The following is a 25826-nucleotide window of genomic DNA, read 5'->3' on the forward strand; positions in this document are numbered from 1 at the left end:
GATCTCGGCGGTCAAGGATGAAGGATCCCCAGGCGTATGGGCTTCAAGAGAGACAGCCACGGGCATCTCAGGTACGAGTACCGTTGGAAGTTAGAACCTTAGTTTGTTCCCCCAGGCCAATTTATGTTCCTTCCTTTTTTTCCATAGAACGATGGAGTCTGGCACAACCAATCGCTTGTGACCATGAGAGGCTCGAAAAACGGCTCAGCTACAGGGGTGCTCGTTACCAAAGTGGTGGCATCAAACTATGGAGACTTGGAGTACCAAGAACTGTAACCTCACTACTCCGTACTCACTAACCAGTCGGTACAGAGTACGGAGACACTGTACCAGAACTACCACCAGTTTGTAGTTCAGTAAGCAATTATCAGCATGGGGCTGTGGCAGAACCTCCCCGAGACAACGAACCTCCCGAGTCCACTTCTCACTGGCTCCGACTAAGGTTCGGCGACTGGATCGCCTCCACTTGGTACACTGGGAGGACCACTGGGCGCTCCTCCTTCTCCTCTCGGACTCGTTTGTCAGTGTGTGTGTCTCTTTCTCTTGCTCACACACACACATGCTCTGGCTGACTGGTCTACCCAGCATTCTCTTGGTGATTCACCCTGAGTGATCGTGATGGTTGATGAACAATATAGTATTCGGCAGTGTTCGATGTGGTTGATCGAAAGCCGACTGAAACTGGGGTCATGAAAGATGAAGCCCTGCGATCGCCACTAGGTGACCTAGTTTCAGCGGTGATCCTCACGCTTTTCAGCCCGATCATTTGCAGGTCATTTACAGAGCGGGCCCCAGGAGAGGACGGGGCAGAGGCTCTCGGGAAGACTGAAGCAGATTGTATCTCGGAGGTATTCCTAGTGTGCTCCGTATACTCCATAGAGTCTCGAGTACGGAGTACGACTCGTAGTCAACATATCACTAAGAGATTTATAGACTGTATATAGTAGAGAATATGAGTTGTGGTATCGAACTTAGAGGACCCCCGATAATACCCTGGTTCTGCGGGTGAACTCTATCGTAGTGCACCTGTCCGTGCGTTGGCATCACTTGTTGTAGTCGGCATCGGAGCCACTTGAACATGATCATTTGGAGGCCGTGATTGTAAAATGTTCTGGTTTTTTTTTTTCTTTTCCAGCGGCAAGTGTGGATGTGAAAAATAGTGGATGAGACTCTTCCTAAGAGAGGACAAGCACGTTCGGATGAAAGACAAAAGAAAAGAAAAACCAACGAGCAAAGCCTCAAGAGTAGAGAGACATTTAGTTAGTTAGTAGTACTACTAATTTATGCTAATTATGCTGTAGTACTATTAGACAGACACCGTTCCAAAAAATCTCTCTCTCTCTCGTTCTCTCCACCATCTCCCAAGTCCCCAAAATTCCCAAGTGACCATCGGCATCGCCGCCCCTTCTTGAAATCTTTTTTCTCTCTCACCTCCGAATTTCGATCGGCTCTTCCTCCACTTGCTGACTTTGGAACCCTTTCTTCTCTGCCCCCCTGAGAACCCTAATTTGCCTTATCTCCAACCTACCGTTCCGCCCTTTTTCCTTTCCCAATACTTTATTTCATTCTTTCTGGCCTTCCCCCGCAAAGAACGCGTCGCTTACATAACCGCCTTACTGGGCGGCTGTTCTCCCCTCCCCCTTCATCCTGAACATCCTGATCTTCCTGAACTCCCTCGCTCAGGGTTCCCTTTCGATATCCCCGAGTCCCCCGAGTCACTCGGGACATCTCTGACACTAGGCCCTCACTTTCACCCTGAGAAAGAAAGTCCTTGTGGAATCGCCCCATGTCGCTATAACCAGCTCGATAGATCTGTCGTGTCAGGAACCCGTCCCAGTAAGTTGTGCTTGTCCTGACTCCGCTTCGGCGTTCGACCGTCCCGAATTCCCTTTTTTTGAGGGGATGGATCCCATCCTCGCCCACGAACGCCTCAAGGTGTCAGGGGAGAGATTTCACTCTGGATCTCTCTACTTTGCTGGGACTTTTGGACAGACGACACGAGAACTCGGAGTTCAATATCATCACGGCCCTGGATGATCGAACTAACAAGGTCCTAGGGCACAATGGCTGGCGCGGACGAGACTCTCGTGGCCGCGACGGCGGTGCTGCAGTCTCTCGCGAGAGACGAGCCCACCACGGGCTCTGCGTCCCCTCCCTTTGATTTCGAATTTCCCTCCACCAACGGTGCCAAATCATCCAAACTGCCCGGAGAACCCAGCCCAGCAAAGGTCGCCTTCGAAGCCGAGTTGGAGGCCTTGGTGCGCCGCGTGCACCACCTGGAATTCCAAGCTGTCAGTCATCACAAACTCCCCGACAATCCCCAGCAGACCACCCCGTCTGCTATCGGATCCAACGAGAAGGACCCTGATTTTTTGTGGACCTTCGGGCTCGATCGCTTGTCGTCCGGTCAAGGTTCTGACTCTTCTTATTGCCTCACACAGCAGCAAAAACTGAATCAACCCGGTCGGCGACAGCGGACCCCATCGGCCCCCGAAGAAAAATCCCCTCGTCCACCCCAACAACCCGCCCCGATAGGAGACCTTGACGAAGACGATACCGACGAGGAGGATGAGACCGGCGCAACACGGCTGGTGCGCGAAGAAGATATCAGCATTCTCCGCAACCATGTGCAAAAGCAAGCCGAGGAGATTAGCTTCCAGAAGGATATGTTAGCGCAGGTTCGCGACGAGTTGCAGAAGCAGGAAGAGCACACCCGCCGGGCGCTCACCAAGGTCGAAAACGAGGATGTTGTGCTGCTCGAACGCGAGCTCCGGAAGCACCAGCAGGCCAACGAGGCTTTCCAGAAAGCCTTGCGAGAAATCGGTGGCATCATCACCCAAGTCGCCAATGGTGACCTCTCGATGAAGGTCCAAATCCACCCCCTGGAGATGGACCCGGAAATTGCCACATTCAAACGTACGATCAACACCATGATGGACCAACTGCAAGTCTTTGGTAGTGAAGTGTCTCGAGTCGCCCGTGAAGTCGGAACGGAGGGTATACTCGGTGGTCAAGCTCAAATCACCGGTGTCCACGGTATCTGGAAGGAACTCACGGAGAATGTCAACATCATGGCCAAGAACCTGACGGATCAGGTGCGAGAAATCGCGGCTGTCACCACAGCTGTCGCCCACGGTGATCTGAGTCAGAAGATCGAAAGCCGCGCTCAGGGTGAAATCTTGGAACTGCAACAGACGATTAATACCATGGTGGATCAACTTCGGACGTTTGCCACGGAAGTTACGCGAGTCGCCCGCGATGTCGGTACGGAAGGTGTACTAGGAGGTCAAGCCCAAATCGAAGGTGTCCAGGGAATGTGGAACGAACTCACTGTCAATGTCAACGCCATGGCCAATAATCTTACCACGCAAGTGCGTGATATCGCCACTGTCACCAAGGCCGTCGCCAAGGGTGACCTAACCCAGAAGGTGCAAGCCAACTGCCGAGGAGAAATCGCTGAGCTGAAGAACATTATCAATTCCATGGTGGACCAACTGCGACAGTTCGCCCAGGAAGTCACCAAGATCGCCAAGGAGGTCGGTACCGATGGTGTACTAGGTGGCCAGGCCACTGTGAATGATGTAGAAGGCACATGGAAAGACCTTACCGAGAATGTCAACCGCATGGCCAACAACCTGACCACTCAGGTGCGTGAGATTGCCGATGTCACCACGGCTGTCGCCAAGGGTGATTTGACCAAGAAGGTCACTGCCAACGTGCAGGGTGAAATACTTGATCTGAAGAGTACTATCAACGGCATGGTGGACCGTCTCAACACCTTTGCCTTTGAGGTCAGTAAGGTCGCTCGTGAGGTCGGTACCGATGGTACCCTAGGTGGTCAAGCCAAGGTAGACAATGTGGAAGGAAAGTGGAAGGATCTCACCGATAACGTCAACACCATGGCGCAAAATTTGACGTCGCAGGTGCGAAGTATCTCAGATGTGACGCAAGCTATTGCCAAGGGTGATCTTAGCAAGAAGATTGAGGTGCACGCTCAGGGAGAGATTTTGACCCTCAAGGTGACCATCAATCACATGGTGGGGCGTTTGGCCAAGTTCGCGACAGAACTGAAGAAGGTCGCCCGTGATGTGGGTGTCGATGGAAAGATGGGTGGTCAAGCAAACGTCGAAGGGATCGCAGGGACTTGGAAGGAAATCACAGAGGATGTGAATACCATGGCCGAGAACTTAACATCCCAAGTGCGTGCATTCGGCGAAATTACCGACGCCGCCACGGACGGTGATTTCACCAAGCTCATCACCGTCAACGCTTCCGGAGAAATGGACGAACTGAAGCGCAAGATCAATAAGATGGTTTCCAACCTAAGAGACAGTATTCAGCGAAACACTGCCGCCAGGGAGGCTGCCGAGCTTGCCAATCGCACCAAGTCCGAATTCCTTGCCAACATGTCCCACGAGATCCGAACTCCCATGAACGGTATCATTGGTATGACCCAGCTTACACTGGATACCGATGATCTGAAGCCGTACACCCGCGAGATGTTGAACGTGGTGCACAACCTGGCAAACAGTTTGCTCACAATCATTGATGATATACTCGATATCTCTAAGATTGAAGCCAACCGGATGGTCATTGAAAGCATTCCATTCACCGTCCGCGGCACCGTGTTCAACGCGCTCAAGACTTTGGCTGTGAAGGCGAATGAGAAGTTTTTGAGCCTCACTTACCAGGTCGACAACACGGTTCCCGACTATGTCATTGGTGATCCGTTCCGTCTGCGCCAGATCATCCTCAACTTGGTTGGTAATGCCATCAAATTTACCGAGCATGGTGAGGTCAAGCTCACGATCCGCAAGTCCGATCGTGAGCAATGCACCACCAACGAATACGCCTTTGAGTTCTCCGTCTCCGACACCGGTATCGGTATCGAGGAGGACAAATTGGACCTGATCTTCGATACCTTCCAGCAAGCCGATGGCTCAACCACCCGCAGGTTCGGTGGTACCGGTCTCGGTCTGTCGATCTCCAAACGTCTTGTGAACCTCATGGGTGGTGACGTCTGGGTCACATCGGAGTACGGACATGGCAGTACCTTCCACTTCACTTGTGTCGTGAAGCTTGCCGACCAGTCTTTGAACGTCATTGCTTCTCAGCTTCTGCCCTACCGGAACCACCGGGTTCTGTTCATCGATAAAGGTCAGAACGGCGCTCAAGCCACCAATGTCATGAAGATGCTTAAGCAGATCGAACTGGAGCCTTTGGTGGTGCGCAACGAAGAGCATGTTCCGCCGCCTGAAATTCAAGACCCTTCTGGAAAGGAGTCTGGTCATGCATACGATGTCATTATTGTGGACTCTGTGGACACTGCTCGCATCTTGCGAACATTCGACGAGTTCAAGTACATCCCCATTGTTCTGGTTTGTCCTTTGGTCTGTGTCAGCTTGAAGTCTGCCTTGGATCTGGGTATCAGCTCGTACATGACAACGCCTTGCCAGCCTATTGATATGGGCAACGGTATGCTTCCTGCCTTGGAAGGTCGGTCAACCCCGATCACCACCGACAACTCTCGCTCGTTCGACATTCTGCTGGCTGAGGACAACGATGTCAACCAGCAACTTGCTATGAAAATACTCCAACGGCACAATCACAACGTCTTTGTTGTTGGTAACGGTCTAGAGGCGGTGGAGGCTGTCAAGAAGCGCCGCTATGATGTGATTCTGATGGATGTCCAGATGCCCGTCATGGGTGGTTTTGAGGCCACTGGCAAGATCCGCGAGTACGAACGGGAGAGTGGCCTCCAACGAACTCCGATCATCGCGCTCACTGCACACGCCATGCTGGGAGATCGTGAGAAGTGTATCCAGGCTCAAATGGATGAGTACCTGTCCAAGCCGCTCAAACAAAACCAGATGATGCAGACCATCCTCAAGTGCGCAACGCTTGGTGGCTCGCTGCTGGAGAAGAGCAAGGAGTCTCGAATTTCCAGCAGTGGAGAAATGCATCCCATCCACTCATCGGTTCCCGACAACCAAAATCAGCAGCAGCGGTCACAAAAGCAACAAGGGTTGCCTTCGCCACCGCGGCCTAACATGGAGACCCGTGCAATCTCCACCACCGGCCCAATAGGCCGTGGCAGTGTCGCCGAGCCTGAAGACAAGGATGAAGAGATGATCGATGATCGGGTACGTTAGCATGTATGTTGTTGAAGGACAGCGTTCCGGATCAAACCCAGCTAACCGTTTCTTCTTTCATCACAGACCCTGCTGCGATCCAACAGTACCTGAGCTCCTCCGCTTGCATACCCTGAACATTAACTCCCCTGCCTTGCAGATTGGCCAGATGGTTTTGGTGTGGCCCATTGATACCCTGTCCATATGAGTCGTTTTTGAGTGCTTCATTTTTTATCTTCTTTCTCCATGTGGTGAACCCAAAACAGAAGTCTCATGAATTTTTCTGCTTTATTCCCCACTTCCCTTATATCTGCTCATACCCGCGTACTTCATTATCATCCTTCCTCCATTATGTCTATGACGGGTACCTGTGGTGTACCCGCCCGTCATCTTCAATCATCGCATTCGTTTGATCCTTTATCAGGTGGTGTTTGGCGCATATCTATTGATAGGAACCTGGGTCGGTTCGGCAGTCAAGTGGGTGACTGAAAGGGGGAGTTTGCAATCAAGAGGGAGGGGGTGTGGCTTCGTTTTTTTTTTTTGGCTGGTTTCTCTGTCACCCCCCAAGGATTCATTTCCATTACCTGCCATCTATTCTCTCGTTTACAATTTCGCCTCGGAGCCTTCTTTTTTTTGTCTTTCTTCTTTTGATATTCTTATATCTGTATTGTATCTAGTTGCTTTCTATTTTCTGGTCGAACTTCTCAAGTTAGATCAGAAAGCATGATAAAGGCTCCGTTGTCATTTTCTCCTTTCTCTCTTTCCATCTTTCCATCTTTCCATCTTTCTATTTTCTATCATCCTTGGGATGGTGTGTCAGTCGTTAGTTTTTATCATGACGGTGGAGTGGTTATAGCTTTGTTTGAGGAACGAATTTAAAGACTTCCTTTAACTATCTTGAGGCCTGCAAAGTCTGGTAAAGCGACTTGAAATGTCACTATCATATTCCAGCACTGTAACTTGGGTGGCAGTTGGTGAAGCCTCGTATTCTGCTGTCTTACAGTGGATATGGCTCATCCTGGGCGCCCCACGCTGGCCAGTTTACTGGTCAGTTTAACGCCTGTAGAGGGGCCAAGGATCGCAACCCTGGGAAACGGAGGAACAGATAAAAATCACGTGTATAAACAAGCCGGTTGCCTGAGACGATTGTTTATGCCTACAGCGATCCATCCCGAAACACCTGGAATCCTACCACAGTCAATATTTCCCTACCGAGATGCAACCATTCAGAGTATTCGCTCGGTGGAGGAGTCTCAGCGCAGATGAGTCCGGGCACGGGGAGATCCAGCGCGAAACAACACCAAATGGCTCGACACTCTCATCCATATCTATTGCCATGCCATCACAGTCCAAGTCGCTTTCGAATCGGGATCAATCATGGAAGAGCCAGCCATCCATGACAGCAATCTTTGAAGTCAAAGACAACAACCAAACCGTCTTTAATGAAGTGGTAGCCCCAATTCTCCCACGGGTCCTGCAGGGCAAATCAAGCAATTTCTTTGCCTACGGCCATTCAGGAAGCGGCAAAACTCACACGATCATCGGATATGACTACGAGAATACCGCAGAGCTCGGCCTTTGTCTAGCTTCTGCCCGCCACTTAATGCAAGAGCTTTCTCGCCTAAACACAGACGATACCAGCGACCAAGTAGGCATCGGAATCCGCATGTACGAGCTCAGAAAGAACAGCGCCTTCGATCTCCTGAACGATCGCTGTGAATGCTTTGTCCGCGAGGGGTCAGATGGACAAGTCTACATCCGTGGAAAAACGGAGATGCTCGAGGACGGTAAAGTCCGAGTGCGACCGATTGCAACCAAGGCATGCTGGAGCTTTGAGGATCTCTCGCGCGAGCTGCAAGTTGGACTTAAGCTTCGCGCGACGGGGACGTCGACGGTGCATGACCAAAGTTCGCGGACTCATGCGGTGATCGAGTTGGAGATTGTTACTAAGGAGATACTTAAGGCGCGGGATGCAGTTGTTGAGCGACAGTCTGAGCTCGTGCCTGTGGGTAAATATGCGACGGATGTTTATTTGGAAGAGCAGATTCGGGCTGTTATACAGGATAAGCAAGGGAAATATATCCCCAATCCTGATTATCAAGTCGATCAAGCACGCATCGATGCTGCAGAGGGTCGAAAAGCCGAATTTGAAGCGCGGGTCAAGTCTGCTGAGGAGTATGAGTCGAGTCTCTTCCAGAGTATATCGGGACGTCATACCTGTCTTGGAGGAAAGCTTGTATTCGTGGATCTCGCTGGTTCAGAGTACTATGATGCAAAGAACGGACTAAGGCCAAATCAGACGGCACAGGAGAAGCAAGAGGGGAGGCAGATTAATACTGATCTTCTGGCTCTGAAGGAGGTAATCCGTGCTCGGGCTCAGAATCTGGCTCGAGTCCCCTTTCGATCATCGCCGCTCACGATGGTCTTGCGTCAGCATTTCCAGGCTTCGTCTGATACGGACTCTGCGATGATTTTGACAATTTCACCTTCGGCTGGGCAGTTTGCTGCTACGATGAATACATTGAAGTATGGCAATCTGGTGGGGGTTGCAGGAGATAAGAAATAGACAAAGAAAGCATTTGTGTGATGATGTATATAGAACCCACGTACTCAGATAAATTACAGTTCAGATCAGAAGTCAGTTTACCTCCATACCTCCCTCATGCCCATGTGTATTAGGTAGGTACTCGGTTGCACATCTCTATATGCATGCAAAGCTGTTGGAAAGCTTCTCTTGGAGCGTCTAAAGCAGTCCCTTGACTGATTCCAGCAAGGATGGCCCGTATTTGAAAGCCCCCCAGCCAATGACCGCCAGAGTTGGCAAAGCAACGGCACTCAGGTTGATCATTGCGGCCCTCATCCTCGGCTTCATGAATCCATCCACGATTTTCTTGAAGTTCTCTGGGTCATTCGGGATCGGGTACTTTTCGTCAGGAATTGGCAGGCCCAGGAACGGGCAAATATCCTCCCAATCGACACCGTTCTCGAGAGTGATAAGGTGGAGGCGGTCCGCTGGGATGGTATCCTTGGCTAGCTTGATGCTGCAAATAACCGTTAGTCTGGTTTGATTCCCTTTTCTGCTTGACTTTGATCCACGTACTAGTCATTGTAACTTCTGATCAGCTCAAACTCGTTGTCTGCGTCACCGGGCCTCGTGCAGGCGGAAAGGGCATCGTATACAAGGACATTGGATCTCATGAATTCGCAGAGGGTAGCATCAAAGCGCTTAATGATGTTCATGGGGAAGCTCTCTGCCATGGCGACCACACCACCGGCCGAGTTGTTGACGGATTTCGCCCACTTCTGGGGATTGCGTTCAGTGAGGATGAACTTCACATCTGGGTCTTCTGCGTACGCTTCGAGGAGGTCTTTGCCCATGTAACTAGGGATCTCGATCAGGCACTAGACATGTTCAGTCATATGACCACTTTGTTTCAAGCTCGATCGAAGCTGGGCGGATCTACTCACGTCGTACTCGGCCATCCACTTGTCAAAATCAGCCTTTGTGTATCGCTTGAGACCAGACATACGGTTATACTGCGAAATGAGTCCCTCGTTGAAGATTCTCAGATGAGGGAATCCTTTTACGACAACAGCCTCGGCGAAATGGTATGTCTTGAAGCCGAGTATGTTCATTGCGGCATACATGCTCAGGGTTCCCGATCTAGACGCGCCAGTATGAATTAGCATGATTCCTTTCTTTTTCATATTGAAAGTCGATTTGCAGCAATTCCACTATCTTACCGACTAGGACTGGCCACGACGACCTTCACGGTCCGGGCTTTGGCCGGAGTTGGACATTGATCAATGTATCGCGACATCTTGTTGGAAAATGCGATTGTTGAATGAAATGGACTGAAACCAGGGGAGAGAAGCTCTGATTATATGAACTTATAAGAAAGTTAGAATTTGGGGGCGGTAACTTATTATTCTATTGATTCAGGCTTGGACTGTTGCCAACTCACCGACGTACCATAGCGCGGCCAACAGGGGGCCTAACAGCAGCCGCTCAGCCTCCATGGTTTACTCCAGTTTTCTGAACTAGTTTCCTAATACGGTTAATCGCTGCGTTTAACTTGTGCTGATCAATGATTATTATTGTCTTCTCTCTGCAAGAGTTAGTCTTACTTATTTGTCGATGGGCTACGTGGTCTACTCGTTCCCTAGCAAGGCTGGCACCACTCAAGTGGCTAGGCCACAAGGGCATGATTAGAACACTGTAGAAGGCAAATACTGACCATATTTAAGCGAGTTATTGAGGGGTTTTCAAAATATTTGGGGAAAGAGAGCTTTGATTATTGGGATAACTATTTTCGTATCCTTTCCTATCTCGCGGTAGTCGCCCCAAAAGGGACGAGCATGGACCCACAACCAGTCAGCAGCTGAATCTGTTCTCCAGCCTTGAGTGGAGCGACCTGGAGCTTGAGTGTTATTCATATGCCTTGATAGGGCAGAGCAAACTCAACCTGAATAAGCTGACATTATTGAGTTTCCTTCTTTCGTTGATGTCCGGTTCATTGAGTAAGACAGGGGCGAGCGTCTTTCCATGGAATCGCACTAGGTCAGAAAAGGCAAATGCATCGGACACTGATTGATCATCATGGAAGTGGTTTGTAATTTTTACTTAGCTGGCTTTCGCCCTATCGCACTTCCGGGGCATCGATTTCAGATTATTTGATTAATTGTACCCTCGACGCTTCTTGAATTCGCCGCGTAAGTTCTGCGTGAGTTGTACTATTATTGTGAGTCTGGCTGCCCGGGCGTGGCACTCGGGGTGCCCTGTCCTTCGGTCGGCATTTGGTTTCGTATTTGACCAGGGCCTCGGACCATTTTTTTCGTTATCAAATTTGAGCGTGTTTAATCCTTTAGATTTTAATCTTTGGGAAACTCATGGGTTGTTTTAGAGGCAGATATAGATCGGATCACGCCATCTGCCCCCAGAATGCAGCCACCTTGAGACACGCTTATTGCTCTACCTCAGCTTAAGCTTATTTGCCACGAGGCTCAAGGATCACGCGCATTTTCTAAACCAACATCTATGTACTTAAGTCCGTCGGATCATTTTTTATAAAAATGGACCGTGTTTAATTTCCTTCTCAACATTGTCATTCCTGCCGACATGTTGAATTCCCCTCCCTGACGGTAGAATGAAGTATAAGAGGGCTGTAGAACGAAAGCAAGCGATTTTTATTATCTATCCGCTTCTAGAAATTCCCAGCAAATATTATTATGATATGAAAAAAGCAAGAGGGAAAAAAGAAAGAGAAAGAGAAAGAGAAAGAGAAAGAGAAAGAGAAAGAGAAAACGACAGCCAAATTCCAAACTATAAATCACCAGTGATCAATATTCGAGTTGATTCGCAACAAACACTCGGGTGGTCCCGACGGATGTTTTATTTCGGCCTAGTACCGTAGCCTAGCGCGGTGGAATCGGGGCAAGAAGACCCCGGTAGTATTTGTGGTTATGTTCACGGTTGTTTCCGTTAGATTAAGTGGAGGATCCGTCGTCGCATTCGAGAAAGTCCTAGTCATGTTAGTGACTATTGCGGTGATGTTCCCCATCATCTCGCGTCGGACTATACCGGGAGGACCGCGCCGTGTAGTGGACGGGCCGCCACCCTCGCCCTCATGCGTCGTTCTGGCGGTACTTGCTGTTGTAGATGTGGGTTGGGTTGATAAAGTGGGGCTAGTAGTGCGAGGAGGAATAGTGCTGCTGAATCCTGGGCCCATTGGAGTCGAGCTGCGTGTGGTCGAGGTGCTGTTGCCGGTGCCGGTGCTAGGTCGAACGCTGGAACTCGAAGGAATGACTGAGCTCGAGGATGGTATGATGGATGGAGAACTACTAGGTCGAATACTGGAGCTAGGTGTGGGTGTCGCAGTGGCTGAGCTCGAGGCTGGCCTAGTCGAGGAAGTAGATGTGCTAGTAGTGGTACTGAAACATTCGGTGACGGTTTTCGTGACAGTGTCGAATGGACAGCTGGTTACGGTGACTGTTGCCAGAGGAATAGGACAGGCGCTGACTGTGACCACAGTTGGAGGACAGGCAGCACAGAGAGCAGTAGCAAGTTCACAGATGGCGGTCGAAGCAGGTTGCGTGCGCGTTATGGTAATTGTTGGGGGTGGAATGGGGGGGGGAGGGCCATGAGAAGATTGATCAGGGACGTCTCTCCGTTCCACAAGCATGGTGGCAGTCTCTATGGGATTGGTGGTGACGATTGTGGTGGTGTGAGGGCCACGAGAAGTATGATCGGTGCCATCGTTGTCGGATCCTCGAGCGATGAGCATGGCACCCCTCAGGTCGGGATCAACCAGTTGTTCCAGTCCGGCATTTGCATCTCGTTCAACAATAGCAAGGTCCTGGCCATGAACTGGAAAGCTAGCAAACAGGACACAAGAAACGGCCAGCAAGGCCCAGTAGCCCGTAGAAAACATGGTGAAAGCCAGCTAGATCAGTGGACGATGCCCAAAGGAAAGGATGCAGTCGGGACCAAGCGTCGTTCGAATTGCAAGGTTTGTATATAATGCTCAAGCCAATTGCTGATCAAACGAGCTCGACGGAGGCGAGATCCAGATAGAAACTTCGTTGGAAGTGGAAGGAAACAAAGCAACAGAAGCAAGATCAAAAGCAAGCTGCAAAGCAAAGCAGTATCGTAGTGTTGACAATGATTGGGAGGAGGTAAAGCCTGGACTGGAGCAATAACCTCATAATATGCAGCGCACCGGGATTTCTCCTCATAGTGATCAGTACTCGATGTCATGACACTACCTTTAGGAGTCGGGACTTATGAAAGCATTGCATGTTTGAGTTTGGCAGTTGGCTAGCCCTTTGGCCCTGTGCCTGGGGTGCCGTGGTACTTGGAACGAGTTGGGTCGTCCTATTGGAAGGAAGGTTGATGCCACGGTTAAGCTTCCCGGTTACTTTCATGGTGACTTTCCGGTTACATAGAGATCGCGATAAGGTCCAGGTTCCTGGCGGAAATCTTATGCGAGAGAGTGTTGGTGGCTGGATGCAAGCTGGGAATTGCTAGCGATGAAATAGGCTACTTCGAAGGATAATAAACACAACTATTAACGGAAGCACTCCTGTCAAGCATGGCTAGCGGGTGTTTAGTTGCTCGACTCTTGTTGAGATCTTCCTGGGCTTGATTTTGTTCATGCACTTTCTTACTTCCGGAGTTTGATTCCGACAGTTGTCCGGTCAGGGCTCTGGAGGTGGTCCGATAGAGCCGGATGATCTCATCACACCGTTAGTATTTAATGACTGGAGAGAGACAATTTGGGTTTGGAATAAATTATGAATATTAGAAGAGACTATACACCCGAAATCGAAAGGCAATTGTACTCTAAACAAATGCATATTGGTATCGTCAACTCGATGCACTTGATGATCACTTGAAAACTTGAAACACTGACGCTAAAGCCCAGTCTGGAGATTCCACAATAAAAAATTAAGCAATAGAAGAAATGTAGGTTTTCGCTGTCTAGTCACTTTTTGTTTATGAATCGTGAAGTCGTGTGAAGGTGAGGAATGATAAGCCGAGCCATTGAGGATGGACAATGGTCTAGTAGATGGCCAGGGGACGACGCCAGCCAACTTCGATGACCTTCACAGCAGTGCAGCATACCAGACCGACTGCGTAGCAGACTGTGGTGAATGCAATGAGGCCCCAGTATTCTCCGTTGCAACGGGTCAGAATTTCACCAGCAATCGGTATGCCGGTGAGAGTGCTGGAGAGAAAGGGTGTGTTAGTCCGAAGTGTGAATGTCATCACAAGAGACAGGGAAAGACTCACCCAAAGCTCACGATGGTGTAAGCAGTAGCATAATAGCGACCATAATTCTCAGTCTTGCATAGCTGTCCAACGCAGACAGGTGTCAAACTGATGTTGCTGCCGCTAGAGAACCCAAAAAGCAAAGCATAAATGACTAGCAAAGCCAAGCTATCACCGGAAGGGAGCCAAAGGCACGCATTGCAAAGCAAGCACAGAGCCACGGTGGCGATCAGGGTATTAAAGCGGCCCAGGAAATCTGCAAAGAATCCCGGGAGCCATCGGCCGAAGAACGAACCGACGTTCAAGATGGCCAGGATTTGGTAAGAAAACTGGGTGGAAAAGCCATGGTCCAGAGCATACGAGGAGATAAAACTGATCGGGATGAAGAGACCCCATTCAATGAAGAAGACGCTCGCGGTAGTCAAAGTGAATCGTATGTCACGGAAGATGCGGAAATCAGGCAAGACATTCTCCTTCGAGAATGGCTTCTGGGGCAATCGAGATCTGATGAGGAGGTTTGCAACCCCCAAGGCGATCAAACAGATCAATGCTACCACTCGAGTGGCCCAACCCCATCCTATCTTTGGGAACAGGGCTTCCAAGATCAAAGGAAATGCTATGCCGCCAATGGAGCCACCAGTAGCGGCAATTCCGGTTGCAACTCCTCGTCGGGCATAGAAGTAATGCCCAATCGCCGAAATGGCTGGCGTGAAGATGAGGGAGGCACCGACTCCGCCAAGGACACCAATCACCAGCATGAAGTGCCAGTACTTGGTGCAGAAACCAAGGAGAATGATCATGGCCATTTCACAGATCGATCCAGCGAAGACAAGGAGGCGCGGCCCCCGTGCATCGAAAATAGGGCCGATCTGCACACCGCAGAAGAAGGTCAAAAAAGGATACATGCCGAAGATCCATCCAATGCTACCGGAGCTGTAGTCTTTCAACTGGTGGTTCTCGATGTATGCCTGGAATGTGCCAATGGTGTTGATAAGGCCTAGCGATCCGAAAAGACCGAGGAAGCTGCCAAGCACCACAAGCCATGCTTCCAGCCCTCCCTCCGGGTAAGTGTTTCCTTCCGCATCTGTAGTCACTCGACTCATGGGATCTCTATGCACAGACCTATGCGACGGGGCAATGGTAGATGCAGCCCGGTAGAGATCGTCATCCTCTTTTGTAGTAGTTTGCTCCTGTTCGTGTACCTGGTTGGTTGAAGATGTCGGGACTTGCTTCTCAAAGTCGGTCACCTCCGTTGTGGTCTTCTCCGATTCAACTTGCCCAGTCTTCTCGTGATTGTGGGTGGATATCTGCTTCTCAGTAGCCGCCGCTACGATGCTCTCGTCGGCATGATTGTTGTGTAGGTGGCCATAGTCATTGTCACCAGCTGCATCTGGTATGTTGCTGGTAAGCCGGGCCTCGGTGGACATTCTACGCGGAGTCTGCCGCTATGTTCTCCGTGACAAAGATTGCCGTGTTTATGAGGTGTTGTCAAGTATAAAGCTTTGGGTCGATGGTCTTTGAGTCAGAGATAATGTAGGTTTGGGAAGTTGAATCGTTTTGACAAGAAAGCGCAAAGGAAGAGGGGTCGCCATTAGCAATCAAAAAAGTCGGAGTCATGAACCAGACCCCGGGTACCTAAGAGGTAGCGCATGGAGCGGAATACTCCCTATTGGCCTTGAACATGTTTTAGAGGGGTTTCTATGCCTTTTTCAGTTCAGGCAAAAAATTTCGAATCCATGATCTGGAAGGCTATTGGTAGGTGGGGCCTTGGTGGAGCGGATGAGTGGCCTCCACTGGCGCACTCCTGCCCCGTAATGGTAAACACCATAGCCGGGAAGTCATGTTATTGTAGATGATCTCGTATCTAGTTGCTAATCTGATCTCCAGGAGACTTCCTCTCACTTTAATGTCCGTTCGACGAACGCTGTTGTATAGGGTAGGCCATCCGACATGCATCATGCAAACTCTCGGAGAAATGAGCGAATCACATCATCACTACACCGCTGATTTCTCCGAACACTAGGCGGGAGGTCCCGACAAATATATTTCGGCCAGTTACACTATCATGTCATCAACGATTATTGAATCTACCGTCAAAGGCATAATATGGTCACCAGGGCACCTAGATCAATGCCAACATTGATTTGCAATTACGGGCGATACTTCTCCACAGCTATCATGATCTTGGATAATGCCGCTCAGAAGACATAGGGTGGTGTTTTCCGTTCAGTTCCTGCAGCATACAAGACGCGAGATATGTACGGAGTAATTAGTCCCAACTGGAGTCTATACAAATAATTCACTTGATAATTTCCAAGCCACCCACTGCTAAGATGCTTGCAAACTATATACTCTTTCTTTCTGTTCGCTCCAAAGCCAAGTCGACGCATCACCTTGCATGTTCATGACATTATGCAAGTTTCACGCAAACTTCAACATCTGTAAACGTGATTCTTGTTCATGAATCATAACTCTCAGCCGCCTAATATACAACTGGGCTTGTGGTTTAGTGGTATAATACTCCCTTAGCATGGGAGTGGTCCGGGGTTCGATTCCCCGCGAGTCCAGCTTTCTTTTTGTCTTTTTCCGGCCCTTCTCCGGGCCGGGCCGCTCTCTTTTTACATGACGAAGAGATTGGGCAAGTCTAGCATGAACAACAGGGTGCAAATTTCCATCATCGGTGAATCGATGGATTGCCTGGTGAATGCACTTGATCAATCAACTTCCTCACTTCTATATCACCCCAGATCAACATTTTACTTGGCCCAGGCCTCTACAATTTATGTGGTCTTGAAGAGACCAGAGACTGTCTAGTTCAATCCTCGAGTCAAGAGCCAAGGAAATTTCAAAATAAATTCCCAGTGTGATTTAGTTTCAGACTATTTCTTTGATTGAATCACTTAATCATGGGAAACAGCATGACTGGGCTGACACTATGTGTCAAGTCAATATTTGGACTGAATTTCGTTCTTATCAAAGAGTTGCAATGGTTGCTGTCGGCTATGCCGGTAGTAGTAAGCTCGTTCAAAGCGATCGCGAGCACGGTCCAGTTGATAAGAGACACGGCACGAGATGACGAGTGAGGGCTCTTATCGCTCGTAATTTGGCACTTTAGCCACCGGTTAAGCCGAGGTTCTTCTGCCCAGTGCCCAAGAGTAGCCTCCAAACATGCAGGTCATGATCAACAATCGGCCCCCGAATTAAAGATCAAAAAGCTTAGCAATATCTTTAGCAAGAGACATGCCGCTTTCGAAACGCTAGGAAAATTCTTCGAACGTTCTACGACCAGGTACCGTTGTAGCTCTGAGCTCGTGGGAACGCCATCCTCCCCGCATAACCCCGACAAGCTTTGCCTCATCGGGTACGATTGTCAGGGGGGAATTAGCAGTTACATACAGTACATATGTAGCTCACCTGAGATAGTCCCGACCAATCCAGTACATCACCACAGAGGCTGATTCATTTATGATTTGAGTGACCGACCATCGACCAAGTTTCTGTGATCTATGCGATGATAGTATCCTGTAGTGTAGTCATTTCCTCACGCCACCGTGCGCGAATTATTAACCGAGCGGGGAACACTGCGAAGTACGGTAGATAGAAAGACCATATTCTCTGCAAAAGAGAGGGGAAGCAGATAACCCAGGCCAATCGAATTACGTTTCTCCTTTGCCCCCTATACGAGCTTCATCATCAAGATAGATCCAATCCCCGGAATCCGACGCTGGCCCGGCAAGCCCTAATTTACTACATTCCGCGTTGAAGCGCCCGAAAGCCACGACTCCAAGTGAAATGCTTCATCTATGAGCATATTGGAAGCAACAAATTAATTATGGAACTGCAATCGGGTTGAATCTAGCAGAGATGATGAGGAAGACAACTAATGCTGATCGCAACAACAAAGGAGCCAGAGAGATACCTGATGACCTGCCATTTCAGGTTAGACGGGACGGTCGACCCCGCCTGCACAGAGCTTCTGGCTGATATCAGTGGCTTATTTGCCGGGACCGGGGTTGCATTCAGACTCGGAGGCGTAGAAGAAGCATTAGCCTAGCCGGATGTTAAGTGGCTTGGTGGGCCAACGGCAGACCATACTGCGTAGAGAGCCCCAATCATTGTGCCGAAGGAAATGAAAGATACTCGACCTGCCTTGTTATCTCTTTGTTGATCGCATGTTTCCCCATGCTATTTAAATACGCTCCATTGCTCCACTCGTGGGATGATCGGTGTGCAGGGGATCTCCTTTTCCATTTCTCTCGATTTCTGGGTTCTTCGGATCCCTTTCTCCTTTAAGGATGCTGTTTAAATCAGTCCTGACCTCGGCTGTACTGGCCCTTTCCGTGGGCGTGGATAGCGTTTTGGCATCTAAACATGGACGCCTTGGACAGCTTGCTCGTGATCCTTTGGAGAGAGCCAAGCGGGTCGTCGCGGATGGCCATGTCAAGCCAGTCCGCTCCACAAAGGACTACCGATTCTTGAACGAGAAGACAAAGGGTAAGCAATGCAAATGAGAACAACAGAAGTGGGATGATGATGAAAACTTGAGACTAACCTCGGCCTGTTATAGCAAACCTCGTTCACCACCTCCCCGATGTCCCATACGATATCGGCGAGATGTACTCGGGCCTCATGCCCATTGACATGCACAACGAGTCGCGGGCACTGTTTTACATTTTCCAGCCTACCATTGGGAAGCCTGTTGACGAAGTTACTATCTGGATGAATGGCGGACCTGGCTGCAGTTCCATGGAAAGCTTTCTCCAAGAGACTGGTCGCTTCCTTTGGCAGCCAGGTACTTATGCGCCCGTGGAGAACCCGTACTCCTGGGTTAACTTGACCAACGTGCTGTGGTACGTACTCTGCAGAAGAATTAGGAATTTAGAACTTTGAGAAACATTGTACTGACATTTTTGCCTTGCAGGGTCGATCAGCCAGTTGGCACTGGCTACTCAATTGGAACACCGACTGCCACCAGCCAGGAGGAGACCGCACAGGACTTTGTCAAGTTCTTCAAGAACTTCCAGAAGACCTATGGCATCAAGAACTTCAAGATCTATGTGACGGGTGAGAGCTATGCTGGCCGCTACGTTCCATATATCTCGGCCGCTATGCTCGACGAGAAGGACAAGACGTACTTCGACCTGCAGGGTGCATTGGCATATGACCCCTGCATTGGTCAGTTTGATTACGTTCAAGAGGAAATTCCCGTCGTGCCCTTTGTGAAGGAGAATGCAAACCTGTTCAACTTCAACGAAACCTTCATGGCTGAACTGGAGCACCTCCACAAGTCGTGTGGCTATGCCGATTTCATCGACAAGTACCTGACCTTCCCGCCGCCGAAGAAGCAGCCACCTCTCTTCTTCAACTATACCAGTATGGCCAACTGTGATGTCTTCGACATGGTCTATAATGAAGTCTTCAGCATTAACCCATGCTTCGATCTGTACGAGGTGAACCTGATGTGCCCACTGCAATGGGATGTGCTGGCTTTCCCGACTAGCTTGGTGTATCAACCCGCTGGCGCGACAGTGTACTTTGACCGAGCGGATGTCAAGAAGGCCCTCCACGCACCCAATGTGACCTGGGCTGAGTGCTCAAACAACCCCGTCTTCGTCGGCGGTAGCTCAGGCCCCGAGCAAGAGGGTGATACCTCAGCGAACCCAATCGAGCACGTCCTGCCACAGGTTATTGAGGCTACCAACCGTGTGCTCATCTCTAACGGAGATTTCGACATGGTTATCTTGACCAATGGCACTCTGCTGGCCATCCAGAACATGACCTGGAACGGCCATCTCGGCTTCCAGAAGAAGCCCTCGACCCCAATTGACATCAAGATTCCCGATCTCCAGTACAAGGATGTCTTTGCGGAGAACGGTGCTTCCTCTCTGGATGGTGCTCAGGGTATTATGGGTGTTCAGCACTATGAGCGCGGTCTCATGTGGGCGCAGACATACCAGTCGGGACACATGCAGCCGCAATACCAGCCTCGCGTGGCCTACCGTCACCTGGAATGGCTGCTGAAGCGTACCGATGAGCTTTGAAAGTGTCAATAGTTCTAGTCCATGATGCATTGCATTGAAGTGGCTAGCATCGAGCAAGGCACGCGGATGAATCCTCCGTCCTGTATATAGGTAGTGACGAAGCACATAATGATATGTATTCTCCAATAAGAGTGTCCCGATTATATCATAGCCAGTCCAATGGCATTATTCTGACTGTAAGTGCGTGTTGACCGCAACTTGACTAGTATCGGTAGCCCATCCACATTACGCACTGTCCATACAGACATGGAGTAAGTGTATTTCGATGCCGAGCTTACGGGCATACCCCAGAAAATACGAAACCGGGCCGTGAGCATCGTCTTTCATTCGATTGAGGTATGTAGATCCCGAATTTACCTTATCACGTCGGGTATGCATGAGTAAAGACTGCCGAGTATACAATTAGGCTTTCCGCGGGAAACTCATGGTGTGTGGCCTGTAATGTCAATTGCCGGGACTGGCCTACCTATTTGAGTATCCGTTTTCTTCGCCAAGATTGGGGCTGAAGGTGCCTAGAGGCAGCTTTTCGATGAATTGGTCATTATCAATGAACTGGTCTTGCGTCGATTCTTGTGATTCTCGACATGAGCCGTTATGCAGACCGAGAACTGGGGGATTTAACGCCCATGGCCGAGTGATATACTGTGCTGTGGTCTATTTGGGATCCTCCCCGGATCATGCCTGCAGATCTGCTCGGGTAAAATAATCCACAGATAAATGTTACACGTGGAATGAAAAAATTATCAGCACTAGGATATATACACGCTTGGATGGTTCTATGGCGGCCAATAAAGGGATTCAATGTTTTGTATTGAAAAGGTTACCCCTCCGTCTATCGCGAATGATTGGGCGATGATTCGGTTTCTTTAAATTGTCCATTCAGAGACAGAACGATCAGAGGAGTGATCGTCCTCACAATGAAATATCGTTCTCACAATAAAATGCAATGTTGAGTGTTGACAATAATACTACTGTAGCTCGAGTGCTTTTTACAGTAGTGCTAGACCATTCCGGTTGCGCAGTCTGTTGATACCCACATGTTTCATACTACTGTAGCCATGCAAAATCGGGTTTAGCGTAATGACACTTAGACGAAGCAGCGCTTTTGTTTTACCATGCCTAGAAGGTATCCCGAGAGGAAGTGTTGTTATTGTGATTGTATGATTATTTCTCCAAAGCACCGCTATGCAAGCAGTTCTGTAATGGGAGACGGACCATGTACTGCCATGTTGATCTACAAATCCCCAGTACGCGAACCAGCCATTATGATTGCTAGTCAGGAAGAACTGAAACGATTGATCGGATCCCTGTAGCACCACAGCCACTCAGCGCCAAGGGTCTAAGGATAATCACGTAACGAATAGGATCTTGAGAATACTCGCGATCATTGCATAGGCTTCAAAGAGATGTGAAAATTTTTGTATGCCTCGGGTAGCGTGGAGTGAGAATTTTCAGAAATCCTGTTTCTCTCTTGCAATGCTGTAATGTATTTACATTTTCTGGCGCAATCACATCGCACATCTTACGCTATCCCCAGACGGTCGGTCCCGTTCTGAATCCACCGAGAATAATGAGGAGGCCATCCCGCATTTTGCTCGCATGCTCAACCACTCATTATGTATTATTGCCGACTCCCGAGGAACTCTGTTCGGTTCTCTCCTCTTCGGTTCACGCGAACTCAATTAGAGCCGAGTTTCACATTGATGCCGGAAAAACATAAGATGAACCCTCTGGCTGTAACTCCAGACTGAGCCGTTACGACAAGCAGTGGTGCAGGCGTTGCGGCGGGCGGCGCCTCCCAGCGCCATCGGCTACATGGAGACCCTGGGACATGAATTGGTAATTTACGAGCCAACGAAAGCCCCAATTTCCATGACTTTAAAGCTTTTGATTGGTTGTGGCAAAACGAAATTACGGCACCAGCATATGGGACTCACTCGATTCCCCGGAAGCGGCAAGATTCGCGACTCCGCCAAGAGGTTGACGACAAAGTAGATTGGATGCTGCACCCCTTGCTGAGAGGCACAACGTTGATGTTGTGGCACAATTGGGTATCACAAGGGCTGTTAGGGGTTAATTGAATGTAGTCATTATGCATCAGAACCATATGCAAGATCAATGATTGACTGATTATTAACTTGTTCTCGGAGAATGGAACAGAAACACGAGAGTGACAGGGACGACGAAGTGGATCTGGATGACGTCGGTGCCGCAGAGCGTGGAGATGAGAACTGCTTCCGGCCCGTGTTTTGTCCGGTTTATGTATTACCACGGTATTTTGCTCCGTTCACTGGATAGAGAAAGGCATTGTAGAGCCTTGGAATTGGGGGTAGGTGGTACGTATAGGCGTCAGAATAGTCGATCAGCATGGTTGAATACCTTCTATGGCGGTATATAGTATTTTGAATAAACCAGCAGACTTAAAGGCATGGGCTACAATATCTATGCCTTATATATCATGACTAGGCTGCTGTCCTCCGCCCTGCCCGGCCCGTGTTATTATCCTACGGTTCAAAACGGCCCCCGGCATCCCCCAATCGCCCACTCCGGCCGAACTACAATTGGGTCCCGCTATGCCCTGAGCGGCAAGGTTTGTGCTCATTGGCAGACGACATCCTACAAAAATTTTCATCCCTTTGCTTCTTTCGTAGTCGGGCAAACCCGATCGCCAAGAACCCTGTTTGAATAGCCTGATTTCCTTTGCCTCTGGATATCTTGAACTTGGTTGAGGATGTGGCGGATCTCGGTCTTCATGGCATCGTCTCCGGGTGGATGTATGATATGTATTCATGTTACATACAGACTCTCTAAGCCCATCCCCAAAAAGACTTAGCGTGGTACGCCCTTTACAAGTTCACGCTAGACCCTCAATAGGCCCGCTTTCCCTGGCTCTTTAGCCAATACTGGCCTTGCCGCATTTTGTACCGCAGAACGGTCAACCCATAATTTAGTCCATTGCGAGGAAAAAAAGATAGGAAAGGGAAGGAGGGATGCTGCACTCTGTGATACTGTGGATGCTATATAGTGCTTCATCTATCCCACCCATTTCGCCCTCTTTTTTCTTCTTCTTCCGTCTGTCCTAAGTTTCTCGTCTTTACCTTTCCCCCCATCTCTCCACCTTTCCTCTCGTCTGGGTCTGGGGTATAGCTTCATATAGCTTTCCTCGTTCACTTTCTTCCGTAGAAACATCTCGTTTCTTGGTCACACTCTAGGCTGGGCCATCCACCGATTTTGTCAAAAGTCAAAAGAAGCAAAAAAACAACAACATAAAGATTTGGTCTTTACTTCGCAGACGACTACTCTCAAGTAGCAGCTCAGCATTTCCGGCTTCAAATTTGCGCCCAACCGACAATTACGACAAATTTCCATTGCAGCATCTTCCAACTCTCCCATTGCGAGCTTGCCCACGACTTTACGACCCTGTCTTGCCCGTTTTACGATTTAGGACTCGACTGCATCTCTGCTTCCACTGCGCCAATTTTGTAGTCTTGCCACAACGGGCAGCTTACAATCGATTATATTCCAAACGAAGCCCCCGATTTTTAAACCAGAGCGACATTTCCGCAAGCCCACGTTATTTCTAACGCTTTCCAAAGCGCCTTGCCTATAGCCTGCCAATATGGGTCTCGCGAATTTCACTCCTTTTAAGAAGGATCGCCAGAACTTTCCCGGAGTCGTGATTCCGCTGGCTGATGCCCCTGCTCACCATTCCGCAGACTCAGATGAGAAAGCAAAGAAGTCTCTGGATCGTGCGCCCTCCTCGGAGAATGGCTCTGCTGGATCACTGGGTGAATCGAGCCATTTGACTCTTGAAGCTCTCCGTGCGGAGGTAGAGTCTGATATCTCCACTTCGGGCCATGATTCGGCATATGATCGTATGTGCCATTTCCCCTGTTCATTCATTTGTCAAACTGCCTTACCCTCGCTGCTTTCTGCGAATTACCCGTTTGTGAGAAAAATCTGCCCGTTCAATTCTAATATTCGAGATTCTGCAGGCAAAGCAAAGGTGATCAACCGAGCTCTCCAGGATATCGGTATGGGCCGATACCAGTGGGAGCTGTTCTTCCTGTGTGGTTTCGGCTGGACTGCTGACAAGTAAGTCGCACTAATCAACATTCGAACCCAAGAAACACACTGACATTCTTTCTTTTCTAGTCTCTGGCTTCAGGTGAGAATCACTGGATAGTTCGTAGCCACGTGTGTTGAAGCTAATCATCTGTAGGGAGTTGCTCTGACCTTGACACCTCTCTCTTATGAGTTTGGTATTTCTGAGTCGCATGTTCGATTCACGACTTGTGCTCTGTTCTTGGGTCTCTGCATCGGTGCCTCTTTCTGGGGTATCGCATCCGATATCATTGGTCGTCGCTGGGCGTTCAACACGACCTTGTTCCTTGCTGGTGCCTTTGGACTTGCTGCTGGTGGCGGCCCCACCTGGATTGGGTACGTTTTTGAAATCGAGTGCCAACTTGGTTAAAATATGGCTAACAAATTGGATAGTGTCTGTGCTTTGTACTCTTGCCTTGGTCTTGGTGTTGGTGGTAAGTCGGCATCCATGGACGTTGGTATCTGATCTTCGATCTCCTAACTTTCATTTAGGTAACCTACCTGTTGACGGTGCTCTGTTTCTCGAATTCCTCCCCTTCGCCTCTGGCAACATGTTGACCATGTTGAGTATCTGGTGGCCCATTGGTCAATTGATTGGCAGTCTTTTCGCCTGGGCATACATTCCCACTTTCAGCTGCTCCTCCATGGAAGGCTGCACCAAGGGTCAGAACTGGGGCTGGCGCTATCTGGTCCTCACCCTGGGTGCCATCACCTTCTGCATGTTCGTTGCGCGGTTCTTCTTCTTCCACCTGTATGAGTCTCCTAAGTTCTTGCTCTCTCGTGGTCGACAAGAGGAGGCCGTTGCATCAGTTCATGGAATCGCATACAAGAACAAGACCAAGACCTGGTTGACGAACGAGATCCTCAACGAAATTGGTGGACATGCCGAGAACAAGGAGGTAGAAAAGCTCACCTACACCCAGATCGTGAAGCGCTTCTTCTCCAAGTTCTCGATGGAGCGAATTGGTCCCCTCTTCGCTACGAAGCGCCTGGGCTTCAGCACCGTCCTTCTCTGGTTCTGCTGGGCTACTATTGGTATGGGATACCCGCTGTTCAACGCCTTCCTGCCTCAGTACCTCTCCAAGTCTGGCGGCACCACCAACTCAAACTATATCACCTACCGCAATTACGCTATCACCTCGATCGTCGGTGTTCCCGGCTCTATCTTAGCCTGCTACACCGTTGAAATCAAGTATATCGGCCGCAAGGGAACAATGGCCATCGCCACTATGATCACCGGCGTGTTACTGTTCTGCTTCACCGCATCCTCCAACCCCAGTGTTCAGTTGGCCTGCAGCTGTCTGGAGGCTTTCTTCCAAAATATTATGTACGGCGTTCTGTACGCTTACACCCCCCGAGGTGTTCCCAGCTCCAGTTCGTGGTACTGCCACTGGTATCTGCAGCTGTCTGAACCGCATTGCTGGTCTTTGTGCCCCACTCGTGGCCATCTATGCCGGTGGTAGTAGCCCAGATGCGCCAATCTACGCCTCCGGTGGATTGATTCTTGCTGCTTTTGTTGCGATGACTTTGCTGCCCATTGAGACTCGGGGCAGGCAGACTTTGTAAAGTGCATCAAGGGGTGAATAGGGAGTTGGGTGTTCCTATTATATACATTTTATGATTTTTGGGTTCATACTTTGTTTTATGGAGTGACGTAAAGGTCCTCCGATTTGGATATATTCGCATGCTAGATACCATCCTGATTTTCAATTTGATTAAAAGCATCTATTTCACCTCTCAGAAGCAGGGACTTGTGTCACAATTAATGTGAGGGAGTGA

The 25826-nt window shown here is 49.5% G+C and overlaps 7 protein-coding genes across 7 annotated transcripts; 4 read left to right on the plus strand and 3 right to left on the minus strand.

The window, feature by feature from the left end:
- Positions 1-2063: 2063 nt before the first annotated feature.
- On the plus strand, positions 2064-6245 carry tcsC (putative two-component osmosensing histidine kinase (Bos1); the record flags this gene model as incomplete). The annotated part of the gene is made up of 2 exons (XM_057153440.1): positions 2064-6143; positions 6219-6245. The coding sequence occupies 2 exons, from the start codon at positions 2064-2066 to the stop codon at positions 6243-6245; spliced, it is 4107 nt and encodes a 1368-aa protein (XP_057007778.1).
- A 1102-nt stretch (positions 6246-7347) lies between these two features.
- Positions 7348-8697, plus strand: N7473_007501 (kinesin family protein; the record flags this gene model as incomplete). Its single annotated transcript, XM_057153441.1, has 1 exon — positions 7348-8697. One exon carries the CDS (start codon positions 7348-7350, stop codon positions 8695-8697), a length of 1350 nt encoding a protein of 449 aa, XP_057007779.1.
- A 177-nt stretch (positions 8698-8874) lies between these two features.
- Positions 8875-10151, minus strand: N7473_007502 (sulfotransferase family protein; the record flags this gene model as incomplete). The annotated part of the gene is made up of 5 exons (XM_057153442.1): positions 8875-9172; positions 9232-9533; positions 9600-9795; positions 9876-10008; positions 10097-10151. 5 exons carry the CDS (start codon positions 10149-10151, stop codon positions 8875-8877), a joined length of 984 nt encoding a protein of 327 aa, XP_057007780.1.
- Positions 10152-11533: 1382 nt separating this feature from the next.
- On the minus strand, positions 11534-12562 carry N7473_007503 (uncharacterized protein; the record flags this gene model as incomplete). The annotated part of the gene is made up of 1 exon (XM_057153443.1): positions 11534-12562. The coding sequence occupies one exon, from the start codon at positions 12560-12562 to the stop codon at positions 11534-11536; it is 1029 nt and encodes a 342-aa protein (XP_057007781.1).
- Positions 12563-13692: 1130 nt separating this feature from the next.
- N7473_007504 (MCT family MFS transporter) lies at positions 13693-15329 on the minus strand (the record flags this gene model as incomplete). The annotated part of the gene is made up of 2 exons (XM_057153444.1): positions 13693-13858; positions 13924-15329. The coding sequence occupies 2 exons, from the start codon at positions 15327-15329 to the stop codon at positions 13693-13695; spliced, it is 1572 nt and encodes a 523-aa protein (XP_057007782.1).
- A 2868-nt stretch (positions 15330-18197) lies between these two features.
- sxa2 (putative pheromone processing carboxypeptidase (Sxa2)) lies at positions 18198-19943 on the plus strand (the record flags this gene model as incomplete). The annotated part of the gene is made up of 3 exons (XM_057153445.1): positions 18198-18396; positions 18470-18752; positions 18824-19943. The coding sequence occupies 3 exons, from the start codon at positions 18198-18200 to the stop codon at positions 19941-19943; spliced, it is 1602 nt and encodes a 533-aa protein (XP_057007783.1).
- A 3474-nt stretch (positions 19944-23417) lies between these two features.
- On the plus strand, positions 23418-25613 carry N7473_007506 (uncharacterized protein; the record flags this gene model as incomplete). The annotated part of the gene is given in 7 exon segments (XM_057153446.1): positions 23418-23818; positions 23939-24038; positions 24099-24111; positions 24166-24383; positions 24441-24481; positions 24540-25406; positions 25423-25613. The coding sequence occupies 7 exon segments, from the start codon at positions 23563-23565 to the stop codon at positions 25611-25613; spliced, it is 1686 nt and encodes a 561-aa protein (XP_057007784.1). The 5' UTR covers positions 23418-23562.
- Between the last annotated feature and the right edge of the window lie 213 nt (positions 25614-25826).

This window comes from Penicillium subrubescens (genome assembly GCF_028828155.1).
Source record: "Penicillium subrubescens strain IBT 31985 chromosome Unknown utg000005l_segment0_segment0, whole genome shotgun sequence".
NCBI lineage: Eukaryota > Fungi > Ascomycota > Eurotiomycetes > Eurotiales > Aspergillaceae > Penicillium > Penicillium subrubescens.